Source organism: Denticeps clupeoides, chromosome 9, assembly GCF_900700375.1.
Source record: "Denticeps clupeoides chromosome 9, fDenClu1.1, whole genome shotgun sequence".
In the NCBI taxonomy this organism is placed as follows: Eukaryota; Metazoa; Chordata; class Actinopteri; order Clupeiformes; family Denticipitidae; genus Denticeps; species Denticeps clupeoides.
This window is the reverse complement of record NC_041715.1, coordinates 10,675,845-10,693,553: the sequence shown is the minus strand read 5'-3', so window position 1 is coordinate 10,693,553 and position 17,709 is coordinate 10,675,845. Positions and strand designations below refer to the sequence as shown.

The following is a 17,709-nucleotide window of genomic DNA, read 5'->3' as shown; positions in this document are numbered from 1 at the left end:
TGGAGCAACATTGTTCATTGTTTAAAACTGCAATCGAAACCCTCAGGTATTTATTCAATTTGAATGTTTTTTTGCCACAGAGTAAAATTGCAATGTCCCAGCGTTCTGAGGAACCCAGTGGGTTCTACACCGCACAATTGTAGTTTACACAGGGGTCTTGCCCTGCCTTTCAGATGATCACAAAGCGCCTCTCTGAGACTGGGAGTCTGGGTTGAGTCGAGTTCCTCATTGATCATTGAGGATGCACTGGCAATCCCTCCGCAAACAATGGACTGTTGTCCACCCCCGGCTGGGCCCAGTTGACTCATTTATGGATCAGATTGTCCACACAGATACTGGGAGGGTTGTGGGAAGTTACAGTTATGATTTCCAAAAATACACAATCCCAGCTAGTGAGAGTCAAACTTCTACATGTATTTTTTAGGGATGTACCAAGTCTACGCCGATACCGATGTTTAAAATAATAATGAATTAATTTAGTCATACAGATGTAAGGAATTCCCATTAATTATGTAAACAATAAATCATTTATATAGTATTCAGAAGTACAAACATAAATACGGATGACGATTAGTGATGCTGATTAAAACGGGTGCCCCTGATGTACAACCGATATATATTTCTATACATATTGGTGCATTCCAAGTACTAAAGAAATATTTTAATAACTATTCTCTATGTATTCAATATTTTCTGCCCCTGGGGACATTTTCTGTGGAAGGCACGGAAGCCATGCCTCTTTCTCAAGTGTCAATTACTACAAGACGAAAAAATGGAGGGTGCATCAAAGACATTTATAGGACATGTATGTTTGAGTGGCCTGAGCTCAAGCTCAGTTATTATCTTCCTGACAATCAAGCTCATTCAGTCATTAGTTTCTTAAAAACTTGCTTTCAATTAACCCACCTCTCTTTTGTGTTGTCTTCCTTGTGAAATGTGTGTGAGGACTTCAAGCATTTCTGTTAACTCCGGCATCCAGGGATTGCAGGAAGAAGTTGTAGCGATGGAGCAGGAGAACCACTGATGCTAATGTGAGACGGAGTCATGATAAGGGGTGGCTCCAGTGCCACATCGAGCCATGATTTATGTCCCCTCCCCAAAATGAAAACTGTTTACAGTCACTAAACTAAGCCAGATAAATTTGAGGGAAAGTTGCCACACTTTCTGCGACAACTCCCCTCTTTCCTGCGGCAACATGTTCCGGCCGTAGCTCATCACGCAACACTTTTTTTCCCCATGCACTTGTGTGCTCATCTGACCACTGCCGTGTCCATTTCTGATCAACTCCACGTCCACGCTACGCAGCCTTGCTTTGCCCGGGGCTATTTTTCTTCCATCTTTTCTCTAAGAGAATAAGGAACTTCACTGGCAGCACCAATCAGCGAGATCTGGATCAAATGAAATCGTCTGCAAAGTTTGCCGTCAGGGTGGAATCTGTGCCCCCGCCTCCCTTTTTTTACTTGACACCCCTCTAGCCCCCAGCACACGCCTCTCCCTCCCCGAATGGCGTTTTATGTGGTTCCTGCAGCCGTTTCCTCTGGGCCCGACTGCCACTGTTAATTTTGGACAACATGCCTGCTAACTTTAGAAACTGCTCTGCATGCGTTTTGTCTCCTTTTTTATCCTTTTTTTTTTTTTTTTTGCAGAGGTTTCCAGAACCAAGTGGGATTTTTGTCGTTGCCAGCACTGTTAAAAAATACATTGGAGAACATTTCAGAATGTGTAAAAAGCAGCAAATTAAAACTTTTTTTGCGTTTTAAAACAGAGCGAGGGAAGTCTTTGGCCAAAAAAAGCAGTACTCAACTTCATGAACTTCAGCAGAACATAGTACAGTAAAATATTGATCAATGGTGGTTTTGTACCACTCTACACTGTAATAAAATATTAGAATTACATCTGTATAAAGCTAATGATGTTGGCCAGGAATGTGCGCTGTATTATTATGCTCATCTGCATATCTTTAGCAAGAAAACACGCACACAGAAGAACTGGGACTCAAGTCCTCAGCATTTTAGATCAAGACAAATCCACTTGAGCTTGTACTTTGACATGGAGATTTTTTTTCATAGCTCACGGAATTCATTATGGTTCACTGGAGAGCTTAAATAATGATGTCTGCTTTCATGTGTCCCAAAGGGAGCCAACCATGTGATTTCAAAAGATACACAACACAGTACCACAGTTGAAGCAGAAATCCCATAAAAAAAAAAAAACAGATATTGTATTTAAAATGTACAAAAGCTGCACACACACACAATGATGTGAACATTTGAGTATAAAAGGCTGCTTTAATTCAAACAATCAAATAACTGAGAGTCTGCTATCTGCCTGTGCTTGATGGTTTTTCCCCCTCCAGTCACAGCATCGAAACTTATGCTCCTTTTGTAAGTCCCTGAGGTCCGTCAGCAGCTCCCATGGGTGATGAACCTGTTAATTGGAGCATGATCTCTGCTGAGAAGACCAAGAGCACTTACATATTCCTTTAAAAGACATCGCTTGGGGAGAGTGGGCCTGACACTCAAAAGCATGTCCCTGCACTCCTCAATCATACAGCCAAGTGTGAAGGATCCAGAGATCCCCAATCCTGGAGGGCACTTGGAGGATATCTGGAAAACGTAACTAGCCGGGCCTCGCTTGCATCTCCATAACCACACTCTGTTTATCTAGCATAACAAAAGAAACTAAATGCCACAGCACATTGTCATAATTACAGGGAAAAAAAACCCAAAACAACAACAGAACAACAACGTAGCCTCGGGGTGTTTACATAATTTAAAGCATGTACCATGTAGTATGTCTATAAACAAAAGCCTTAAGTTGAGAGTTACACTGTGAGTATCCATACTCTTTATAGTCTACTTTGCAACATGATTACATATTCGTTTGATTTTGCTTACACTGCTTCTTTGTTACAAGGCACTTGGTGAACTACTATCAGTGCACAGCCAAAATAAAGGGCGCCTACAAATACTTAGTGTTAAGAAAGAGTCATTAACAGAATGATGTATGGCTTTTATGATAAGTGTGGGAGTATAATGCCATGTGGGTCTCTGTCAACACTCCAGTTCTGTTGTAAAGATCAGTGCTTTTTCATTACTAGAATGTTCATGTAGGGATTTTGTTCCCCAAAGGGACACCATTTGGTGTAAAATAGACACAAGCGTCATTAGAATTGTGCGTGAAGAGTTCCGAAGCAAGCACACTCCTTCCTGATGTAACGATGTGGTAAAACGTGAGCAATGTTTTCAGGCCATCATATTGAGGAACTTGCTCTCCTCTGCTAGAGCAGTCAACATTGAGCTCATGTCTCCAATGGCCATATTGCCAATTCCTGCTGGAACTGAAGCCAGCGTCACTGAGTTGCGAGGTGTTGTCAACCGGGAGGAATTCTGGGAGAGACTTTGCAAGAGACCTGGACTAAGTGTGCCTGACATGAGGCTGGAATGGTCTCCATCATCCAACATAGCATCAAAATCAATTTGAGCGTGCTCTACTGCCTGAGAGTCCACTGTGCTGGTGACCTGGTTGGCTCCTGGTGATGCCATGGTTGCTGCCAGGTTGCCTGGCTCCTGGCTGGTGCATGGGGACATGGGAGAATCAAAGTTGATGTTAGAACCCAGCATGTGGATTTCACCCGAGTAGTAAATGGTTCCATTGTGGCCCCCATTCTGCTGCTGGGCTATGGAGCCTGGTCTCTTTGGGCTGGCTTCTGATGTGTTGAGGTCGGAGTTCAGGTGGGGCTGGAGGTATCCTGCTGGCTGCAATGTGTTTGAAGCTGGAAGCTGCTGCCGGCTGGAAGGCTTGGGCTCTGCTGGGGGTCTTGGCTGCATCAGAGGTCGGTTTGTGTTCTGGTGAGTGAAATTCTGCTGGATGGCCTGGTTCATCTGCGAATAGGAGGACCTGTAGTGCTGAAAGTCTCCATTCTGCTGCACCACTGCTCTGTTAGGTAGACTGATACCATTATATATTGGCCGTTGGTTTGGAACTACATCCAGCCCACAACCCTGCTCTGGGCTCACCTGTACATCAATACCCTGGCAGGGGTTGGTGGAGGTCTGTCTAAACTGCTGAACAGAGTTCATCCGTTGGGTGTTCCTTTGCACACTGGCCTGCTGTACAGCAGCCACATTCTGCCTCATTGGAACAACCTGCTGGTTTGAGCCTAAGCCCTGGTAGGGGAAACCGCTCTGCTTTTGCTGCACCACAGCTAAGTTACCCCGAATAAGCTGCTGTTTTGGAAGCCTAGCCATGGCATCCACTGTCCCAGAGCTAACTTCATTCCATTGGACGGGCATGTTGTTCTTAATTAAGTTGGGTGAAGCAGTAAATTGTTCGAGGGAAGCAGGGCTTAATGCCTGACTAGAAAGGTTCATATTGGTGTCTACCATAGCCATGCGTCTTTGACCATAAAATTGTTGTTGCTGTGTGGGCATGCTGGCCTGTGTTGGACCGTTAGCATAGTTGCCCACTCCTGCGTCCTGAGCTGATCCTCCATTCTGGGATCTGAGGTACTGGACTACATCATCTGGAAGCACCATGTCATCTTCAGCCTGGTCCATAGCCATGGTCTCCATGATGGCATTTTCTGAGATGCTTGGTGGTCTCTGGATGAAAGGATGGCGTTGAAGGCTCCCATCTGACCATGCATTGTTCTGAAGGCCACTCAAGCCCCGGCGCTCGGTTGGAGGTATCCTTGCTGAGTTCATGGTGCTTACGCTGTTGTATCGCTGGACTCTGGGTAGCGATAGCGGGTCCAGTGCAGGGCGACGTACTGGGTCACTGGCCCTGCGTGGAAGACTGTTGGGCAACTCATGGGGCATCATGCCTGGGGCACTATAACCAATATCACTACACCGTCTTGGAGCAGCTGTAGAAGAGGCATGAAGCATGGGGGACAAAACCTCATTTGAGTCCCCATATAGGGCCATCCGTGTCCTTAGGCTCATACGCTCCATGTTAGGAAGGGGCGTGGGTGGGGCGCCCCCAGTGGCAGCTGCATATTTGGCCTTCAGCCGATAGTGCTGAGCTGGGGTGAGGCTAAGCAGACTGGGGAGTCCCCCTCCTCCCCCACCTCCACATTGGCTGGCCTCACTGGACCGGCGCGACAGATCAGCTGATATGGGATCATATGAATCAGCTGAGCTGATGTTGTTAGGGCGCCCTCCAAACTGCGACGCTTCGCTGGAGCGTCGGCTGGAGTAGCACGGCGAGATGCCTGAGGACCGGCGACTCAGGGTGTAGGATGAGCCCAAGCTGCTGGTGGTGCTGTCTCTACGCTCATTCAGCTGGTTGAGCATGGTTACCTCGCAGGTTGATAGGTCACTGAGCCGTGGAGCATGAATGACACTCTCCATCATGGACCCTAAAGATTACACAGTTTTCATCTTAGGCACGCTGCGCAACGTTTACAGGCATTTTCACATACTTGTGTGTATGATGAATATTTTATCTACTGAACTTGACATGATTTGATGTCCAGGAGACTCACCGACAGCTGGAAGGGGCGGTAGTTTGATGTTTTTAACTTGTGGAGCCACGTTGGCCCAGGAACAGGAGTCCCTCACACTCTTCAGTTTCTCTTTCTTCAGGTGCTCCAGCTGGAGCAGGGCTCCCCTGTTTTTACGGAGTTGGAGGCCCACCGAGGCAGAATTCCCTGGGGATCCGGTGGAGTCCACCACAGGGGGTTCGTCCAAAGCACTCAGGTCCCCAAGGCTTCCCCCACTGTGCAGGGCCATCTCTACTCCACTGTCATGGTTGGTGGCACTGCCAAGTGGTGACTGCTCGCTGCTACATGATGACTGACCACCAGGGCTGGACTGATACATCTGGATCAAGGAAATTATATCAGGCACAGATCAATTAAGCTGTCATTATTGTTAACTATAATACTTTTTAATGAACTGCAACGATGTGCCTTTCTTTATTTAACCAAGTTTATTTTAAAACTAAATTTGCATTCCCTCCATACAGTAGTTATGACAAGGAAAATTTGTCACGATCCCAGCGCCCCATGTGAAGACATGCAGTGATGATTAATTCTGGACAAAACTAGAAAGCCTATTTTGATCACAGCGTGACTGTGCTGGCTGCTTCTTCCGAACATCCAATCAACATTACTGGCCCCTGAATATTAATACCGAAGGATGGAACATGAGGTGATGGAGGCTGAGAGTAGATGTGGGTGGTGGTTGATGCTGTGCTGATCTTATTAATAGTGTTTTTCAGAAAAAGAAATGTACAATGTCAGTGAATGTACATGCTTATTCTGTTACTAGAAGGACTGCTCACCTTAGTAAGGCCTATCCACAAGGAAGGGTTAAAGGGATGAGAGGAAATGTTAGTGAAAGACAGACATCAAACAAAGGACATAACGGCTAAAACATTTTAAAGAGAATAGAGGGCTCTTACATTATTATAGTGTAAGAGTTATTAAGCTAATTGTGTCAGATCAAGTCAGATCAAGAGGAATTAGAAAGACATATATCTTAAAGCAAAAAATGTTGTAAGTCTGCCAAATGCAGTAAATTTAAATATGCATATCACATACAGTACAGGCCAAAAGTCTGGACACACCTTCTCATTCAATGTGTTTTTTCTTTATTTTCATGACCATTTACTTTGGTAGATTCTCACTGAAGGCATCAAAACTATGAATGAACACATGTGGAGTTATGTACTTAACAAAACGTGGATACCTGACCTCCACAGTCACCGGACCTAAACCCAGTCGAGATGGTTTGGGGTGAGCTGGACCGCAGAGTGAAGACAAAGGTGCCAACCTTTGTCCAAACCTGTGTCCAAACCTTTGGCCTGTACTGTACATTTAAGCGTATTTATTGTTACATGAGGTATCCCTGCTCCCTCCACCATCACTTCAGACAATCCTTGCGGTGACCTTTGATCAGCAAACCAAAATGTTTGCTGAGTGTTTGAATGTTTGGAGCAAATCAAAAGATTTTTTATGTCATATCATGCTCAGAATGACACAAAATGACCTCCAAATTTGACCACAAAATTCTGATCTTTGAGATGAGCGAAGTGAACATTTTTTTTATTTAAAATATCTTGATGAGATTCCCTAGAGACATTGTTCATAAAATTACAAAGCAGTGTTAGCAGTTGTCAGTATGAAAGCTGAGGATTGGCCATTCATATACGACACATCGGTCTACAGTATGCATGAAAAAGGTCATTTCAAACTATTTTAGCATTAACCAAATGAGTGTAGATTTTTTTATGGCACAATATGATTCAAGTCTCTTTCCTGGCAAATTGCAGTTGCAGAGAAAGTTTAATTAAAATTGTGAGGGGAAAAAAAAGATGATGCTGATGATGCACAAGGCAAAGCGGAGATGAGCAGATCGAGATCTTACCACAGAGTTTTCTGTCTTTATTGACTTGACCTGCAAGCAGTCCTCCATTCCACGAGTGGTGCTGTTGGCCTCTACTGCCCCATCTGAACCCCTGCCACCCTTAAAACTGCCATCATTCTCCCCATTTTCCCTGGGAGGCTGGGGCTTTGGTGGGGCGTCTCCACGCTGCTTTTTAGTGACATGAGCGTCTGGGCCGTGCACGGTCTTAACATGCTTTCTGAGGGAACTGGGGTCTGTGTAACGCTTCGTACAGCCTGGGATCTTGCACACGTAAGGTTTCTGATGGGGAGGAGGCAAATGAAATTTACATTTATGGCAAGTAGCACACAATGGAACTAAATGGGGTTTTAACCTATGGCTACAGCTACTCAGTGCCACATTTGTTCAACAACTTGCATTACATGAATTGTCCAGTAAACATCACTACTCTTTGCTTTGAGAGTGGGGTGCACTGTAATTCTGTACCTCATTAGAGTGTGTACGGTTCTGGTGCTTTGCTCGATCAGAGGCGTTGGAGAAGGCTTTGTTGCAGCCTTCATGCTCACAGACGTATGGCTTCTCCCCTGTGTGAGACCTCAGGTGAGTCTTGAGGTTTTCCAAACGTGAGTAGGCCTTAGAGCAGCCTTCAAACTGAAGAGAAAGGAAGTGAGATGTAGGGTGACAAGGAATGACAAATTCATGATGATGTACTGCTAGTTTAGCAAACTCTGCTTCTAACTAATCACCAGTATTTCCACACAGTGCCTGTCAAAGTCTCCCTGTGGACTGGAATTATTTTTTGTTATAATTTGGTATTCCATCAGTTAACTTTCCACTGATAAATTGGCACTGGGTGTGATAAGATCAAATTGGATTATTTCAAAAAGCCAACATAAAAGTCCAAATTCCCTCGGCAGCCTGGTCTGGTGGGAATGTGTACAGGGTGTACCAGCCACAGGTCTTAATAAGGACCCAAGGTCCTGCTCTTCTCCTGCAGCCTTAATTACCCCCCCAGCCTATCAATCATTGCTGCGCACTCTCCTCAGTTTAAAGGGATCTTGGAACAGATGAAGCACTACGCAAAACTCTTTGGACTACTGGACCAGGACTTTACAGCAAGCAGGAGAAACCAAAACTTAACTTCAAAAATAATAAAAAAACACGCACATAGAAGTTTGATTCATTATTATTCATGGGATGATTCAGTTAACGAATATTGGGAATCACTTAATTTTAACACTATATTTAACTGCATAATTACATATACATAAAAATATTAGTATCATGTTATTACTTGTGTTATATCGCAACACTATATTCTATCACCATTGTGCATTTGAAGGCAAGTTCATACTATATACAGAAAATCCTACATAAATCCTTAATCCTACATAATACCTCAGTCGTTGTGTGTGCAGTACTGTATTCCAAATTAGACTGGAATTCGATTTTAGGGTAGTTACGTTGCATTTCCCCACACAACTAAACACAGCGCTATAGATGTTTTGGTCCCACATTGTGAGAAAGAAGTCTTCTGAATTCTTTGTACCTAAATATGGGGAATGTGCACTAATACATGTACAATATTCTTTTTTATTTAATTGTTTATATTTTATTAATCATTTATTTTGTTGTTTTGTTTTCATTAGCTGACATTTGTTCTAGTTGTTTGATGTGTGCATGTTCATAACTAAAATCCAAATAAATATATGTTTAAAAAATTATAAAAAAATCTATGTAGAACCATACTTGGTCCACCCTTTTATCAGTGATGTAAACTCCTGTCGCCCAAGTAATCAGACATGCTTTTAATAAGAAAAATGTGAAGAAAATTCATTTTTACCAAGCCAATGTCATAAATTATGGAACAAACTTAATTTTCCATAACTTTGTAGTAATGTTCATTCATTCATTATAAAAAAAATAATTTATGAATATGTTACAACACTCACCCTTCAAATAAGGACTGTACGCACAGAACAGATTATTGTGGACTATAAATGCTGCATCTGCCTTCTACTCTTCTAAGACATCTGCCCTTAAAAAGGACGTGTGCTGCCTCTCACCGTGCACTTGTGTGGCTTCTCTCCGGTGTGCCGCCTCATGTGCACCACCAGCATGTACTGGGCCTTGAATGGCTTCTGTTCGCGGGAGCACTCTTCCCAGCGGCACACAAACTCCTTCTTCTCGCCATGGATGTGATCGTTGTTGATGTGCTGCAGGGACATGAGAGGAGGCAGCGTCACAAGGTTGCTCCAAATCATTACATGTGTTAAAATACACATTACCCACCTGCATTAGCTACTATCCAGCTTATTTACCCGTCATTTAACACTCTGGTGTCAAGATGAGAGCGATATGATTCTGTTTGAAGATTATCCCTTCAAATGTTAAGACGCTCCTGAATGTTTTTCCCATGGGATCAAGGCAAGGAGCATCCATCAAATCCTGACCAAAATTTTCCATTCATCAAGCTCAGACAAAAGGATGTGCTGCTGGGTGCACTGCTGTTCAGAAGCATGGAGGGTGCTTTTGAAAGCTTCCAGCATTAAGACCTGAACTCGTTCCCACCTGAGACGTTTTAAAAATTCCCCCTCTTTGACTGAGGTTTGGTTGCTGAACAGGGGATTTTTTTCTTCACATGCATCATACCATTAAGGGAACTGAGAGGATTGTTGGGCTAATAAAGTGAAGGAAGTTTAAGTTGTGAGCATCAAAACGTAAATTATCACCTCAAACTTGATCTCTGTTAAATTTTCGTCATCGATGTACATACAGCACCCCATTGTGACAGAAAAACACACAGAATTGTTGACATTTTTGCACATTTATTAACAAAGAAAAACTGAAATATCACATATCCTAAGTATCAGACCCTTTGCTTGTTCTACACCTTCATTTGAGTCCAGCTGTGTTTGATTATACTGATTGGACTTGAAAGCCACGCCCCTGTCTATAAAAGACCTTACAGCTCACAATGCATGTCAGAGCAAATGAGAATCAAGAGGTCAAAGGAACTGCAAGTAGAGCTTGGAGACAGAATTGTGGCAAGTCACAAGGTTACAAAACATTCTGCTGCACTTAAGGTTCCTAAAAGCACAGTGACCTCCATAATCCTTAAATGGAAGATGTTTGGGATGACCAGAACCCTTTCTAGAGCTCGCCAGCTGGCCAAACTGGTGAGAGAGGCAAAGAAGAACCCAAAGATCACTGTCGCTGAGCGCCAGAGACGCTGTCGGGAGATGTAGAAAGTCAACCATTACTGCAGCCCTCCACCACTCGGGGCTTTATGGGGACCATCAGAAGCCTCTCCTCAGTGCAAGACACATGAAAGCCTGCATGGCGTTTGCTAAAAACACATGAAGGACTCCAAGATGGTGAGAAATAAGATGGTCTGATGAGACCAAGATAGGAATAGCAGAGGATCCCCAAATCCAGGTGTGAAAAACGTGTTGCATCTTTCCCCAAAAGACTCATGTCTGTATTACATCAAAAGGGAGCTCCTATGTGACATTTCAGTTTTTGTATTTTAATAAATCTGCAAAAATGTCAACAATTCTGTGTTTTTCTGTCAATATGGGGTAGTGCATGTACATTAATGGAGGAACTTAAAAACTTAAATGATTTTAGCAAATGGCTGCAATAACAAAGCGTGAACGATTTAAGGGGGGTACCCACTGTTTATACAGGTGCACACCCACACGCATAACTCATTTACATATTGGGAGAGGCCAAACCCCGGTTCTTTGGCACTAGGTGAAATTATTGCCACTTTCACTACTGCCAGCGATACCATGCTGACAGCATTTCTCAACCACCTTAACTTAAGAGAGCATGGATGGTTTTCCAACACTTCTGAACTAATTTCTTTCACTCAGTATACTGACCTTCACTTATGATGATGACGACAATGTTCAGAGAAGTGACTGAAACATATCTTTTTTTCTGTTAAAACATTTCAGCACTGAAACTATTTTCTGTTACATTCTTCAAAAGTTTCTGTAGCATTCTATAGTGTTTCCAGTGGAAATATTTGACTGGTAATGTAAATGTTTATGCATGTGATAAATTAATTAAATATTTTACATTTTAAATAATTACAAATTTTATTCACTTTAATATATATTTTAATTGAGTATACTGGTCCCACAAGAAAGCATTTCCATCAATGTCTAACTTCACAGCTGCTCACTTAAATCCGGTTAAGCACCTCGAGAACTCAGAGGTCGGTGGGGGCTGAGAGAAGAGCAGCAGCTCCGGTTTGGACTTGTTCTAAAGTCAGGATGGAACGGCTCCTACACAGCAGGGTAGAGGTTCTGTGACCTATGACCAGTGTTCCCGCCCATGTCTCTGGGCACGGTCTAATGGGAACTGGTCTGGCTCAGGGTCTCCCCTGCAGCGACCACATGCTTGCCTGTCTGTCATGATGCGGCGGCTGGGCTGTTAATCACACTAAGTGAGGCAGGGCGGACTGTGAGCCTGGTGGAGGTACCAGGGGAAGCGGGTGTTTAGAAGGGGGGCACACCACTCCAGAGATCCTGGCATGACGACGGATTTACTGCTGGGCTTCTGAGGCGGGGAGGTCAACGAATGAGGGTGAACATAGGGCCTGAGGTGTCAATTCAGATTCCCTGCAAGTTCGGGGGTCACCTGTACCTCAGTGAGTATCAGCCAACTCATTAGAGTCGGAGTGTTTGTCAGTCACAGGAAGGGATCAGTTACCACTATGCCCGGACCTGCCACATCAGACAGCGCCTTTAATGAGATACATGGCCTAGAAGAGGAGAACAAACACCAGCTTCGTGTTTCAGCTCTGGATCCAGCTGCAGGAAGCGTCTCGGTTTTGTTTTGAAAATGTTTTAAATACCCCGCTGACAGGGCAGCTCATTGCTTTGATGCCTTTTGGTGTTTCTGAAAATCACTTTCCGGGGCCCAGATGTGCTTCGGCGTGACAAGAGGGGCTCTTTAACCCTATAAGAACACACTTACATGTACAAGTTGGTCCTGGGTGTCGTACTCTTTAGTGCAGCCTTCCCAGTGGCAGTTGGTCTCGTACACGGCCTCCGGCTCCTGCTTGCATTCGTCTTTATCCAAGTCATCTCTCATGTCAGCATGGTCCTGCAAAGACCGGTGGGTTTACATAAAAATACTCAAGAATCATGCTCCATATTTCATTTTACTGATTCTTGATTTAAAGGACCTATGAAGACCAGTAACCCAGATGTGGTGGTGCTGTGTGGGCAGGAGTGAATCAGGACTGTTAATGGCCTGGAGCGTAAAACTATGCACTTTTAGACTTTTTATTACATCTATTTGAAAATCACACACACAAAACTATTTTGATAAACAAAAAAAATACATTTAAAAAAATGGTACTTTTGTTTTTCAGTAAAAAATGTCACTAACATGACACAATTTAAACTATTAGGATAAAAAAAATCATGAACTTAATATCATATTATTGTTATTTCTGCAGATATGTTTTCTCCTTTTTTAGGAAAACACAGCTATAGGGAATATGTCTCTAATAAAGTGGCAGCTACGAGTTTATTTGGCGTCTGTTGGCGACAGCACTGAGAGAAATTCCTTGCATATCGCAGAATAAAAATTCAGGCTCTGACTCTTCTGATCTTAAAAGCTGCTCTAATGTGGGAAGAAAGGAATGTTGGGAAGGATAAACAGTACCATATTCAACACCGCCTCCCACCAAATCTTTTATTTGATGGTGATAAAACTACTGATAGTTCAATGCAAGTGCCGGCTCAGCTTTTACTGGGGTCAAGCTGGAGGTCACTGAGCCTCACTGAAAGGTTCCCCAGTACCGTGGTGACGGTGCGATGTGATGGTCCCTGACCTGCTGAGTACAGCATGTTCCTGCCTGGCCCAGTACACCATCCGCCACACTGCGTGTTCCCATGCATCACAACGCTGAAAGGGGAAGCTGCACAATTGTTTAAGAAGAGGACGAAGCGTCCGGGGAGACAGTGAGACCTGAAGATGGGAAAAGTGCCATGGAAGAGAAAGCCCCAACAGACCGTGGTGGTGGCGTGTGGATGATTTGTTTTGTTGATGGATCTCTGGTGTGTTGCGGTGTCCAGGTTAGACAGATGAAGCAGACAGATAGTGTGCAGTCGTGCCAGGCAGTAACCCCGCCCCCTTCCACCCCCTTTGTTGAACTTTTGAAAAAAGCAACCGGGGGATTTTGTGATTCCCAACACTCATTGATCAGGAAAGTTAATATCCTCCTGGGACCATCAGAGTTTCCCCTTTCTTGCTCTCTGCTGCCTACCTCGTTTAATCTGGGTAGTTACCCATGATGCTATTCTGTATCCTCTCTCTCAAAACTGAGATGCATTCATGCTTCAATAAAGCTGCAAAAACAAACCCTCATTGGTGTCTAACAACTGCTCTGCTAATTTATAGTCAGCTCCCCTGGCATTTATTACTATTTATAGAAATAATATCTTTAAGCACTACAAGGAACCAGATTCTCAAATTAACACATGAAAGTGTTTTATAAATTACACCTGTAATATACAGTTTGGTAAATACATTATTTCTCCACACATCCCATTCCTTTACCTGAGTGCAGGGTGAGATAGACCGCGGCCCGTCCACTTCAGTCTTCACCTTTGACCTTTTAGTGACCATTGGGTTGACCGTGCTGCTGACTGCAGAGTCCCCGCCAGCGTTCTGCTGGGTGGAGAGTGGAAAAAAAAATGATTTTAACTCTTTCTTTTCAGGGACTGGCATCACCAGCCGCGGCATGACCTCAAGATCATAACAGCTCTTAAACCATATTTCATCCGGCAACCTGCGGCACAGACTAAACAGTTTAGACTGTTTCACACACACCCCTCCCAGCCAAATATGAAAAAGGGAGAAATTATTAACCACAAAGCACAGACCGGGGGGGCTTTGATCCTCAGATAAATTCCTGGCGCACCAGAGCCCTTTCTGAGTCTCACCGCGGAGACGCTGTGAAAAGAGACGGCTTGAGGGTAGGAGGGGCGCCGGGGCGCCACAGAAATCCTGCCCGACCACTACAGTGCAGTGTGGTGGGCCATGTTTTCTACCAGTCAATAATTCTGACACTGTTTGCAGTAAACTGAGAGAGCGGTCATGTTTCTCATCACCGGCAGAGCAAACAAGATACACTGAAAATAGAAATGTGTGTGTGTGTGTGTGTCTGAAAGAAATATTGTGGTGTCTAGATGTCTACTGTAGGTCATACATAGGACTGGGAACTGAACTTCTAAAATATTGAGCATCCAAAAATGTATGATCTTCTGGTGGCAGATTCAGATGATCAAGTGATAAATTTGGCCAAAAAAATTTCTTATTTGTATGACTGCACGTTTTACTGCCTTTTAGCTGTGTCACATTTTCATAGTGAAGCATAACTTTGATGTTTTGTCTGCTTCATAACTTAAAACACATTAAGCAAGACAAGACTGATTTCACTCGGTCCCAACAAGGGCTGTAATCACCTCTTTTTATATATTTTTTATTAGTTTTAAATTAACCATTGATCAAAAAAACAAAACATTTTCACGTTTAATGTATTTTATCGTTAATTTATTCAGCTTCAGAAAAAAAATATGGAAAAAAATGGAAAGTGTAGTTCTTTCATTGAAGAAACCTAGACCACTGTTAATAGGAAGTGTTCCATCATATTTTCAAATTTCAGCTTTTTCTAAATCAGCCAGAGAACCCCGCAGTTTGAGACAGGAGTCAAAGTTAATTATTGTAATGAGCAGGCTTCACAGCAGCTCACAGCAACCTGCACTATCCGCTTCCTCGCGTGTGACCGTGACGCAAAGCAGGTGAAGACGCACAGGGGAGTGGTGGGAGACAGCAAAACACAACCTATTTACAAATGCTACAAAAGTACAGAAACATAAATGCAATAACACTATTACGATTGTTAATTTGGAAACCTTGTTAATTGTAAAATGGTCCACAAGTATGGGAGAATGTCGGCATATATGATTAATTTGTGATTAAAAACAAAAAAAAAAAAAATTCATGGCCCATGTAAAAAAAAATTCCCATAAAGTTTTTCCACATTTTGTACAAAATGTTGTCTCGGAATTTAGAGCTGCGGTTCTCACCTGGCTGGACTCGGTGGAGGTAGTGTTGGAGGTGGGGTGGGAGGACGGTGCTCCAGCCAGCTGCTGTCGGATAGGAAAGGAGGGCGTGGCATGGGAGAGGGGAGGAGTGTGTCCAAACGTGCTCAGGCTGCGCTGCTGGGACAGCAGCTGCTGGTAGGCCACTGGTGTGATGGGATGGGGGAACGTGAAGGTGGGACTGAGGGCAAGAGAGGTGATAGAATGGGTTTTATTTTAAGGCCACATGCATTTTCATTCTATTAATTGTGTATCAATGATTGTATAGTTCAGCATTTAAAACAGCTTCAAAAAAAGTCACTGCCATTACAGTTTTATTTCACCCAGGAATTGTAATGTGTTATATTGTATCATAAGAAGGAATTCATGTTGAAACCCTTTTTCCCCAATCGAATTGTACAGGTTATAGGTCAGATTAAAGATGGGAAATATTTTGAATTGATTTAATGTGGTGTATTTTTTTTTATCACAAAAACCAGGCATTTTTACAGGAGTGTTTGTTAACACCTTTTATATCAACTGTATAATATGATTTGTGTATGTGTATGACTTGCTAGCACTAATTATGTATTAATACTGAGTATTATGGAGGTCTATTCGGATGCATTTTGTGTGCCTGCACCTGATGCCCCCGACAGACAGGTGGCCGTATGAGCTGCTGGCAGCAGAGCTGGAGCGGGAGTTGTTGATGTAGGCCACCAGGGAGTTGGGTGAGGTGCGGATCATGGTCTGTAGGTCGATGCTGGCATCAGAGATGGGTGAAATGGACAGAGCTCGCTTCCTGGTCAGCCTCGGCGTCAGTCTGGGGCTTGGGAAACGGGACACTGTACACACACACAAACACAAACACAAACACACACACACACACACACACACACACACACACACACACACACAGCCTTAATGATTAAGTATAAAATGTGCTTCCTGTGCCATGTGTTTGCGGACTAGGGTATCTCCTGCATCTCTCCCACACCACTTCACATTCAGGCCCAGCTATGCATAATTAATCAGGCCGCTCATTTTCAGTAATTATGAAGATACCAATCTAATCGGGAAGGCATTATTTCAGCATGCTACGTAAAGACAATTTACTAACATCGATTTTTAGAATACAATTAAAACCCAGAAAGTCCACAGGGTAATTGGTCCCAATTCTTTTTTAGACCAAAATTGTGCAGTGCCTTTTTTTACATACCTAAACTACCTTCAATTTGTTTTTTTTATTTAAATTAATCATTTATGTCAGTATGTAGCATGTGTGTGTGTGTGTATATATAAACATCATTATATATACACATACACACACACACACACACATATATATAGTGTTCTGACTTAAAAAATATATTCTTTGTTTATTTAAAAAAAAATCTTTAAAAAGTATCAGAAATAGCATGGACTATCAAGTGCTTAGCATTGGTATCGGGTTTGAAATTTCAGTATTGTGACGAGCCTACTTCTGTGTCGTTTTGTGAAATTAACGGCTTTAAAACAGAAGCGCATCGTCAGTTTCGGTGGCGATGAGCAGCAGTGGCCGCAGGGACGGAGGGCGGGGCAGCTGCCCAACAGGTGTTTGGCATTAGTTCTGGCATGAGCTGAAACACAGCGGGAGCGGCCAGCCAAGCAGTAAAGGCCAATGGGGGCTGTCACCAAAAGCGCTGGCAACAGGAAGTTTTTAATGCCACCCCCCTCATATGTTGTGCCAAAAAAAAAAAACGACTTAAGTCCCTGAATCAAATGAGGCCACTTGCAATGGCTGCCAACTGCGGGAAAGCGATTTGCCAATTAGAGATCCTTGTAGATCCTTTTAAAAAACCAAGGGCTTCAGACCCAATTCTACTTCACCATGTTTAATAGTGGCGTCTCCTTTTATCTCTAGTAGCAAATAAATACCTGTGAAGGAGCATTATTTACAGTAGTGCATCTCCAAAAAATGTTCTATTGTGAAAATTTAATAATGGTGATATTGGATGATAGTTCATAATATCAATCAAAAACATTACCTATGATCAATCAAAATCGCATTCACTATTCAGAAACTTCAGAAAAGAATCTTCATCTATAGTATGTTCATGTGGGTTAACATTTTTTTTTTCAATTACACATTTTACAATTATATATAGAAATCAAGTACTCTTGGCACATACAAAAAACGTTCTTTAAAACGTTTCTCTGTTAAATCTCAGAAATAAATGGCACAGGTCATTAAGCGCCATAAGAAAAGT

At 43.1% G+C, this 17,709-nt stretch overlaps 1 protein-coding gene across 2 annotated transcripts in view; it reads right to left on the bottom strand.

Moving 5' to 3' along the window:
- Positions 1-2,268: 2,268 nt before the first annotated feature.
- Positions 2,269-17,709, bottom strand: part of gli2a (GLI family zinc finger 2a) — a 69,270-nt gene continuing 53,829 nt past the window's right edge. Inside the window, exons 6-14 of one of the 2 annotated variants that reach the window (XM_028991640.1) lie at positions 16,104-16,305; positions 15,467-15,662; positions 13,935-14,048; positions 12,342-12,470; positions 9,419-9,568; positions 7,839-8,003; positions 7,374-7,652; positions 5,489-5,825; positions 2,269-5,362 (exon numbers count right to left, since the gene is read on the bottom strand). In XM_028991640.1, coding sequence (XP_028847473.1) covers positions 3,246-5,362; positions 5,489-5,825; positions 7,374-7,652; positions 7,839-8,003; positions 9,419-9,568; positions 12,342-12,470; positions 13,935-14,048; positions 15,467-15,662; positions 16,104-16,305 — 3,689 coding nt within the window. In that variant the 3' untranslated portion in view covers positions 2,269-3,245. The remainder of the gene's footprint in view (positions 5,363-5,488; positions 5,826-7,373; positions 7,653-7,838; positions 8,004-9,418; positions 9,569-12,341; positions 12,471-13,934; positions 14,049-15,466; positions 15,663-16,103; positions 16,306-17,709) is intronic. The other variant, XM_028991641.1, reaches the window with a different exon arrangement.